General features: G+C 31.4%; 2 protein-coding genes across 2 annotated transcripts; one reads left to right on the top strand and one right to left on the bottom strand.

Moving 5' to 3' along the window:
- Window positions 1–2,638: 2,638 nt before the first annotated feature.
- On the top strand, window positions 2,639–3,696 carry LOC130725424 (uncharacterized). Its single transcript, XM_057576652.1, has 5 exons — window positions 2,639–2,788; window positions 2,933–3,149; window positions 3,235–3,331; window positions 3,420–3,531; window positions 3,664–3,696. Exons 1-5 carry the CDS (start codon window positions 2,639–2,641, stop codon window positions 3,694–3,696), a joined length of 609 nt encoding a protein of 202 aa, XP_057432635.1.
- A 2,199-nt stretch (window positions 3,697–5,895) lies between these two features.
- Window positions 5,896–9,551, bottom strand: LOC130722052 (uncharacterized). The gene is made up of 6 exons (XM_057572642.1): window positions 9,340–9,551; window positions 8,979–9,172; window positions 7,800–8,760; window positions 7,669–7,725; window positions 7,529–7,585; window positions 5,896–7,409 (listed from the first exon to the last, which is right to left on the bottom strand). The coding sequence occupies exons 3-6, from the start codon at window positions 8,741–8,743 to the stop codon at window positions 6,245–6,247; spliced, it is 2,223 nt and encodes a 740-aa protein (XP_057428625.1). The 5' UTR covers window positions 8,744–8,760; window positions 8,979–9,172; window positions 9,340–9,551; the 3' UTR covers window positions 5,896–6,244.
- Between the last annotated feature and the right edge of the window lie 490 nt (window positions 9,552–10,041).

The following is a 10,041-nucleotide window of genomic DNA, read 5'->3' as shown; positions in this document are numbered from 1 at the left end:
TTAATTGACCTATCAAATATAATAGATGTATTCTCCGTGCAACGCGCGGGTAAAAAACACTAGTTTTAATCAATTAAGAAAATGTTATATTCCTCTCCAATTTAACGGCAAAATGCTGAAGATCGACTATTTGACAGTTTTTATATACATATATTAATAATAATTTTATAAAAGCATTTACTTCTGTATTACCTTTTAAAAAAAATATAATTGGCAGAGTTAATTGCGTATTTAACTCCTTAACTCCTGATATTTTTATTAAATGATAACAACATTATGTACAAAATTCCATTACTTTTATGAAAAAAAAATTAATTATTTTTTACCCATAAAATTTTAGCTAATTAATAACAACAAATACTACTATAATACATACATATTTAAAAAAAGACATGTCATTAGGTAGGTACATTTAAATGTATTGAATATACATATGTTATTATCATTATTAATATTAGAAACAATTGTTACTACAACAAAATTCTAAATCAAGTATTCATTACTACAGCGCACAATTTTCATTGTGTATGCTGCGATTGAGAAAATTGTGAGCACAAATGATTGGTATTATCATGATTGTAAATGTCACACAACAGCATACTCTGATGGAGCACTATATTTTTGTCCAAAGTGTAACAAGCACATCACTCCTACCATACGGTAAACTCCATTTTGAATAAATAAGTTATTTTGATCAATAAACAGTACATTTAGTTTAATTATTGATGTTTATCTAAGGTACAAGTTGTTGATGCATGTTGCTGATAATATTGGATCTGCAACTTTGACAATTTTTGATAGCGATGGTTGTTATCTGATCAACAAAAAAAGCAACAAAATTTTGGATGAAATTGAAAAGGTAAACATATACAATTCAAATTAAGCACTTTTACATTGAACAATTAATTCATAATATATTAGTTTATTTCATTTTATTTTAAATAAATTTTAGAACGGCTGCATGGAACACCCACCAAAAAAAATGGTTGATTTAGTGCATAAGGAATTTCTTTTCAAGGTCGAAGGGAAGGATAGATTCGGAAAGTGGTTTAAATCATCATTTAATGTCCTGAAAATTTGCCCACAAATAATTTCAAAATTCAAATCAAATTTATAAGTGCACATATGATGAAGAAGATCAAGGTGGAGAAGACGTAGTACCATTCCCTTACTGTTGCTTACGCATAAATATCCTTTGTGCTAAACTTTGTTTTGTATTTCTTTATCCGCATTGAGAATTTCTACTTTTTTGGGTATATTGACCCCGGTGGTCAATTTGAATCATTTTGACAATTTTTAATATTTCATATATTTACCACGGTTGTCAATTTTCAATAATCCCTGTCTGTTTGAAAACCTTCGTGCAGAGTTATATATATCTGCTATTCACCCAAAAAAAATTGCTATGAAACAACCACAGAACAATTGCCCATTTTTTGGTACAATTAACCTATACACTAATTAAACTAACAAAATAACAACCAAGATTCTTAAAAAAAAACATAAAAAAACAAAGAACATAACTGTATTTAATAAATAAATATTAAAAAAATTGTTCAACAAATTAAAAAAAAAAAAATAATCAAGAATAAATTCCTCGTGCCTTGCACGGGTATAAAACTAGTTGAATTGATTTGGGGTGAGTGAATTTAAGCTTTTTATTGAGATATTTGAAAATTGATGATGTGGCTCATTGTAGGAGTGAATTTTAAATTAGAGTATCTCATTGATTCGAATGACAACTCCACTTTATTAGATAACATGGTGGATTAAATTGAATTTATGACTTAAATTATGGGAAGTTGTCCTCATCTATATATTTTATAAAAGAAAATCGTTATCCACTAAATTATAACACATGGAACTCTAAGAATGTCTCTCCTCAAACCCATCTCTCTGCTGACAGGTGTCACCGCCAGAGAGACTTTCGCATATTAATTGTTAACACCAATTTCTCTCTAATTTGTCACCTATTAAATTAACACCTATTAAATGACGATACACAAAAAACAGTTTGATACACCAAAAACATTCAGATCCAATCAAAGCGTTACTATTCTTTTGCCAATCATATATTTGAATTTAAATAGCTTGACTTTTTACCTCCAGGCTTGAACGTTGTTTTGCAAGACTTTTTTCAATCATAAATGCTTGATTTGGTCCAAACATAACTACACGCTATTTCTGCATGACTTTTTTCAAACAATAAATGCATTAATTTTCACCCGTGCGTTGTTATTTGAAATCCACGTTTTTTCATTCATAATCCCACAATTCCATGCGTGCATTATCAATGCATTTGACCTTTTAATTTTATGGACAATTAAGGAATCTTTTTAATTTTTTACGGAAAATTGATTGATTGGCCCGTGCCTACAACAAAATATATGATGACAATTATTTTCAAAAAAAGTCTCGATTTTGTAAGAAAATAACACGGTGATTTCATGTGAATAGAATCAGAAATAAATGAGGAATAATTTGACCGCACCGTTTATTACTAAAATACCGTAGGAAATAAAATCAGAGTGTGAACCCTAATTTCACACTATATATACCCCCTCATGGCACATTTCTCCTCCATCATTCCCAGCATTTTCCATCATTCCTTGCATATTTCAACTTAACATCATTTTTTATGGCTTCAAGAATCGACGATCTGGCTAAGGTCGATGCCTCCAAAGAAACCTGGACAATTGTTGCCAAAGCCAGTCATCTATGGCTTAGTCCAAGCCTATATGGCTCAAAACTACCCTTTTCAAAGGACATGATACTTATGGATGACAAGGTATACTTTATTTTTTTTTATTTAAACCTTTGTAATGTAATTTTTCTTATGCATTCGTAAATTGCTTAGTTTGTTTATTTTTAAAATGTCAGGGGATGCAAGATTCATGCTACTGTTAGGAAGACTTTGATATGTCGATTTCAGTCTTCCCTAACTGAGGGAAAAGTATACCAGATTTCCTACTTTGGTGTGGGCGAGAGAAGACGTGATTTTCGCCCGACCGAGCATCCATTCAAGATCAAATTTGATATTCAGACTTCTGTACGACTACTACCTAACAAGGCTATCAACATAACGCCGTACTCTTTCGTTCCACTTGCTGACATTATGTATAAGGACCTTGATACATCGTTCCTTATAGGTATTTACTCTTCTGCATCCTCTTGATCTTTTCAAAAATAGTAATTAATCTGTCTTAACATTTTTTTGTTTACTTTTTTCACCAGATGTAATTGGAATTCTAACGGGCGCAAGTGGAGAACAAGAGTTCGAAAAGAATGGTACTAAACAGAAGAGGATAACTATAGAACTTGATCAAGATGGGTACACCTCATGTTCTTTGTTTATTAAAATGATCGATCCTAATTTTACCATTATGAAAATTCAATGATAAAACTCTCTTTGTGAGTAGGGTTCGTGTTGAATGTGCTTTTTTCGGGAAATATGTTTCTGAGGTCATTGGTTATATTTCATCGGTTGATGCAACCAATGCTGTCAGTGTTGTAAGATCAAGCCATTCAAAGGTATTAATTAATTTTTCAGAAGTTACTAAGATTTGAATTATTTAAACGTGTTTTATTTTTAATTACTTTTTTACAGGTAAGACTAGCATTCAAAACGTTTATGGTGCTATTAGGGTTCTTTTTAATCCTCAGATTCAAGAAGTTGCCCCTCTCCGTGCTCGGTAAATTATATTCTGAAATAGTCACAAATATTGTTGATTTATTTTAACAATTTTTTTATAGTTAAGTTATCACAATATATAATTATGTTTTATCTCCAATTTGCATGGGAATTACTATTTTTGAAATAAATTGGGAATAGATTTTAAAATTGTCAAAATTGAATTAGCTGATGAAAAGTCAAACTTTTAATTTCGAACTTAATGTTGTTGATTCTTTTAACCCTAAAAAAATCAACATTAACTACACATTTTAATTTAATTATGGTAAACCATGAGCCTCAGTTAGCTATGAGTCAAACACGGCCCACTATAAATGAATTTCCAATTAGCAAAAGCCCACAACGAGTCAGGAATTAAAAAAGAAAATAATTTTGTCATTAAAAGTGTATATTTTCCCAAAACGTGTTTTTATTCAAATGTGTATATTTGGTATCAGAATATAATTACTTAATGGTTTAAATCTGCAAGATTTTCCTCCATTTAAATGCTATATTTGAAATTTTATAAAAAAAACCTTTTGACCAAACTTATTTAATGATTATTTCAAAAATTGAAGTTAGTCAAATATCAGCAAAATTAATGTTAGTCAAAATTAATGCTATATTCCAAGTTAATTAATTTTATTCAAATATTATATCTCTTACGTTTTCTTTTTTAATTTTAGTGATTAGTGCACTTATTTAATGATATTTGAATTAACCTATTTAATGATTATTTCAAAAAATAAAGTTAGGTAAATATCAAAAAAATTAATTGCTGAATTAATTTCCCTTTATAATAAAAACGGTTTTTAGTACAGTTATTTAGTAATTCTTAAATGCATTAATTTTTACTCAATGGTTTAATAAAGTTATTTTTGCTTTCGAAAAAATTTATCAATGAAGACAAATTTGATCAATGAAGACAAATTTTAAAAATAAATAAATGAGAACATGTACCAAATTATGAGAAAATATTAATTGCGATAAATAGACTTTTAAAAAATAGTGAGATATTCAGTTTAGGAATTTATGCTGTTTTTTATGGAATTATTTTTCACTACAACCTAACATAAATTTTGAAAACCATAATAATAGTAAATAATTTCGATGAGATATTATCAAGCTTAATTTCATGCTTTTAATGTGCAAAATATTTAATAGGATAGCAAAGGTTTTTGCATACGATTAATATGCTTTCAAATGAAATTCTTTAATGAAATCAATTATGATTAAGTTTCAAATTTGGCATAATCAAACAATCTATGCACATATTAATTATGATTTGTTTTCTTAAATAATAACTAACGTTTTTACCTCGTGCGTTGCACAGCGGTATTTGATCTCATTATTTAGGCACATATTAATAAATTAAGATATAAAAAAATGAACATTCAACCAAACAAAATCACAATGAGTTTCACACACACACACATATATATATATATATATATATATATATATATATAATAGTGTTTTCAATTTCAATTTATCATACCATTACTTATATTTACTCTTAGTTTTTTAAAAAAAATACTTAAGTAATATGAAAAATCATTTTGATAATCACACAAAATTTTACAAGTTGTGTGACACTCATTATGACTTTTTTTATTGAATCTCATTTTTTTTTCATATCTTAATTTATTAATACGTGCCTAAATAATGAGATCATGTTCACCGTGCAACGCACGGGGTAAAAACGCTAGTCACTCTCTCATTTTACTCTACTTCCTCTCAATTTTGCAAAATGCATCATGCTTCATATATATGTCGTTTAGAATAATAGAGAGTTACATGATGATTATAAACCAGGATAAGTTTTTGTTTTATGTTTGTGAAGGAATATGAGATTCAGTTAACCAAAAAGGTTAATGTCTTGTCAAATAATGAATAGGTCCACTGCAACAATGATAAATCATGCACTGTCATTTGCCATCTCAATTATGTTCTATTTATCCTTCAAAATTCATGTTTTCCCTTCTACGGATAAAATACAAATCTGATATTTTATCATTACTTAACATCATCACTAATAGAGATCGGTTAGGCCATTAGGGTGAAGATCAAAATATTAAGTTTTTTGTTTTTAAATAAAAAAAATTATTACCCTATAATAACTACAAATAATTTTTTTTTTTGTTACTACGAAAGACAAGATATATAACATAAGTTGAAAACAAAATATAATATTATATTCCAAGTAATTTGTTCAGTCTATAATTGCAATTTTTTTTTGAAAATGAAAAGTATATATTATTAGAAATAGAACAGCGATTTTCCGATGGAGAAAAAAAAAAAAAAATAGAACAGCTAGGGAACAAGGCTCTCCCTAGTAAGCCCACAAAGCACAAACAAATTAGAAAAACACAGCAACAGCAAGAAAACAGAACCAGCAATATCAGTGGATAGGCCACGCCAAACACCACAGGCACAAACAATGAACCACGCAACTCAAGGAGCAAGTGAGCATGGAGGTAACAGGTCTGGAAGGTGATGCAATATCAAGTGCCAGCAAAGCACCCGGAGCCCAGAGGGCAAAATGTCTACAATTGCAACTTACTGACTTACCGCCTACCAACTTGGCTGAATCCAGCTGCTATTAAGTTTTTCTTCCATACAATGAAAATCCACAACTTCAGAGCTTTCAAATGTGTGGTAGTTACTTGATTCTAATGAATAAAACACAATGTTTTGGTTATAAAATCTGGGAAAATATATTTTATTTTCCATTCCAGGAATACTAGCCTCCGCAGAAAATGATTGATTACCAACAAAAAGCATATGGTTTCCAAGGCTTTTAACTCTTGTCCATGTCATTTCAGACTCATTTAACTTGAAAACTCGAACCCAATTTTCAAAAGGATTCTCAAATACGGACAAGAGACTACCATTACATTCTGCTAGAAAGCACTTGTAGTAGTCCTTACATGGGGCATTAAGCATCTTATTATTTTCTCTCCAACATATGTCTTCTTTTCCTACTACTTCAAGAATTCCCAACTTTCCTTCCCGGCTGCTAAGATAATAGAATTCTCCATCATAGAAACAAGGGCTTATGTTGGTGGGTTCAAAATCACAACCCACAAAAGTGGTTCCTTTCCATTCTCCTTGCCCAAGGCAGGTGTAGTGTACGGTTAGTTGGGAACATTTTTTTTGTTGGAGTTCAACAACTACACATTCTGAAGAGGTTGGGGGATGTGAGAAGCCCATCAACAGTGTATTCTTCCATACTTCTAATGCAGGTCCATATGCAAGTTGTTTCGCTTCTTTTGTAAAAGGATTGAAAAACATGTTAGAAAATGTGTTTATTGACAGCAGTAGCCAGCCATCTTTGGAGTAGCAAATTTCACAATCTCCATGGATATCTTTGGGCAAGTTAATGCTATATTTATACTTGATTCCATAGAGTGGGTGCACAAAAGTTAAAACTTCTTCATTCTCAAAGAAAACAAATAATGAAAAGAGTGAAACATCATCAAAACTTGACATTGAAATGTGAGAGGGTGATCTCCATTGAAGTGGCGGTGCTCTTAAATGACGATAGTAACAGTTAGTAGCTCGAAAATGCAAATAATCATATGCATCAAGATATTCTGCAACAATCTCGACTATATGAAAAGGCAATGCATCAAAATTAGTAGCTATATCCCGTGTCTTATCTGAATGGATTGTCGCACTACTTTCCCCTCCTCTAATTGAGTTTTTTCCTCTTTCTTCTTTGAGTGTATGTGTCATCCTACATAACATGTGAATAAAATATGATTCGTATTGTGTCATCCTACATAACATGTGAATAAACTATGATTCGTATATATTAATTTAAAAATGTATGCAAATTATTGGTAAAACTCATACCTTAGATTTGGCCTAATTTGAGTTTTCCCTCTTTTTTCTTTAGGTGCAAGAGTCATCCTACACAGCATATAAATAAAACATGATTCACTTAATTCAAATTAATTTTAAAATATACGAAAATCTATTGTAAAACTGCATACCTTATATCTGGCCCAATTTGAGTTTTTATACCTTCTTCTGTGGGTGCAAGAGTCATCCTATACAACATTTGAATAAAATAAGATTCAAATTAATTTTGAAATATATAAAAATCAATTGTACAACTCCCTACCTTAAATTTGGCATAACCCAGAATGATTTTGGGGGAAACCAGTTTTCCGGGAAAGCTTTGCAAATTCTGAGACTATTGTCTTCAAGGTTGAATATGTGAACAATTTTTTTGTTCATTGAGGTGAAATAGATAAGACCACCTCCACCTCCACCATGATTGACTGGACAGGCAAATGGTAAATCGTTATCGGATAAAAAGAAGACCATGTCTTTGATGCTTTTTACTCTTTTCCATATACTTTGAGAAAAATCTAATCTGTGAACCGCTATGCCAAAAATCTTATCGTACTCCATAGAAATTTGAATATGAAATAATTCATTGTTAGACTCTAACAACTGGTTTATACATTTGAAGGTATGTGGAAAAGGATCTGGCAAGTAAACATCTGCAGAGTGTATTTGAAGGCCATGAGGAAGCTTCTCTATTATCACAAGAAGACGAGAGTCTGACGCTGCATACAAGCGACCATTGAAATAAACAGGGCTATAAAGAAACGACGGGTCTCTGTAGTCTACTGCAAACCATTGTTTATCTCCAACTTCACAATAGAATAATATATTTGGATCACTATACGCCTCATACGGGAATAAAAATATGGAGCAAACTTGATCCGTTGCAGTTGGAGAGCACGACAAAATGCAATTGCGAATTTCATTCTCATGTTTTAGGGATGGGAGATGAATCTTTTGCTGAAGAAAAGGATTCCAAAGTAATAGTTCCCGAACCTTTTTTATTCCACCTTTCTCCAAAACACACCAACCACCATGTTGCACGGTCAACAGATTTGTCCCCCTCAACTCTGGAATACTTCTTGAGTAAATTTCGGTAGGATCTAATATGCTGCGAATGATGGACAGGTTGTTTTTTTGGATATCCTGATGGACAGGTTGTTGTGAACACAAAGAAGCCAAGGGTAAGATTGGGTAGTATGAGGAAGAAGGCATTCGGTTTTATTTTGTCCCTGTGACAGAAATTGAAATTGTTATGACCATGAAAATTGGAAACAGACAAAATAAAAAGTAATAGAATAGAAAATTGAATAAAAAATGAATTCTTTTGCTTCCTTATGTAACCAAAATATAATGAATTCTTTTGTCATAAAAAATTACATATTCACCCTTAAATTAATTTAAAATATCATTATATCATAAATGTTATCTTCCCCTTTTACCAATTTACCCTTTTTTACCAATAACCCTAACCCCAAGCTTCACCCATGGCCACTAACACATCCACCTCTGCCAGTGCCTCTAGCCCCCACTGCCGCTCTCACCACCTCGGGTCACCACTGTTGACGTGGCCGCCTCCGTGCACCACTTTTGGAATCCAACAACAAAGTCAAATCCAAAAAGTGTAAGCGGTATAAAACTTTCCTGCAACACCAAAATCAAGCAATGCATCCAATGGGTTATTGGTGTTTTATGTACTAAAAAAGGAGAGGAAAAAAAACTGCTTTGGTTTTATGTACTATAAATTCCTCCAAAACTTACAAGCATCAATGAATTGAAACAATGCAATCAATCAGATCAGGCGTCCTTACCTTGTGTGTTAATTTGTATTGATGGGTGGGTGGCGGAGGGCGGCGGTTTCCTCATCACTACGGCATGGAGGAGGAGAGCTAGGTGGGTGCCGGAGGGGCCAGAAGATTTTGGGTGGAGATTTTCTAGTCATTGTAACTTTAGGTGTTTTATATAAAAAACTATAATGAAACATATGGTGTACCATGTTGAGCGGAGCAAGGAAGCGAACACCTCTGGAAGATGAATAGCAATCAAACAAATTAAAACCTTATCGTATCAGTACACACAATTTATGTTGGTGATTTTCTATACATCACCAAGTGCAGCCTCCAGATACAAATATTATTAAAATTTAGATTGTTTTTATTTTTTTTTACATCACCAACATATTTTCTATACATCACCAATTCATGAAGGAAAAATGTTCGGCCGAAATGGCCATATGTGTAACACCCCACTTTTCGTTATTAGGTTATTTATTATTTTATTTTAATTATTATGTTATATGGTAATTTGATAATTTATGTGATTTAATTTGATGATTATGTGATTTAATTAGATGATAAGGTCATTACGTTATTTTATTAAATAATTATGTGATATAGATAAATAAGGGTTTTAGGTTTTAAGTGAGTAGTTGGGAGTGGGGCCCATTGTAAGATTATTTAAGGGTTATGAGAGAATTAAAAGAGAGAAATCAGAAAATTAGGATTAGAGAAGCC

The sequence above is a fragment of the Lotus japonicus genome, chromosome 6 (assembly GCF_012489685.1).
Source record: "Lotus japonicus ecotype B-129 chromosome 6, LjGifu_v1.2".
NCBI lineage: Eukaryota > Viridiplantae > Streptophyta > Magnoliopsida > Fabales > Fabaceae > Lotus > Lotus japonicus.
The sequence above is the reverse complement of the archived record's forward strand: the minus strand, read 5'-3'. Positions and strand labels throughout refer to the sequence as shown.

Excerpts from the sequence above, each read along its gene's own strand:
- LOC130725424 (XM_057576652.1), top strand. The coding sequence starts at position 2,639 with ATGGCTTCAAGAATCGACGATCTGGCTAAGGTCGATGCCTCCAAAGAA. Across the intron at positions 2,789-2,932 it reads TGATACTTATGGATGACAAG|TCTTCCCTAACTGAGGGAAA; the intron begins GTATACTTTATT and ends TGTCGATTTCAG. Across the intron at positions 3,150-3,234 it reads TGATACATCGTTCCTTATAG|ATGTAATTGGAATTCTAACG; the intron begins GTATTTACTCTT and ends TTTTTTCACCAG.
- LOC130722052 (XM_057572642.1), bottom strand. The coding sequence starts at position 8,743 with ATGCCTTCTTCCTCATACTACCCAATCTTACCCTTGGCTTCTTTGTGT. Across the intron at positions 7,726-7,799 it reads TGGGTTATGCCAAATTTAAG|GATGACTCTTGCACCCACAG; the intron begins GTAGGGAGTTGT and ends AATGTTGTATAG. Across the intron at positions 7,586-7,668 it reads CAAATTGGGCCAGATATAAG|GATGACTCTTGCACCTAAAG; the intron begins GTATGCAGTTTT and ends TATGCTGTGTAG.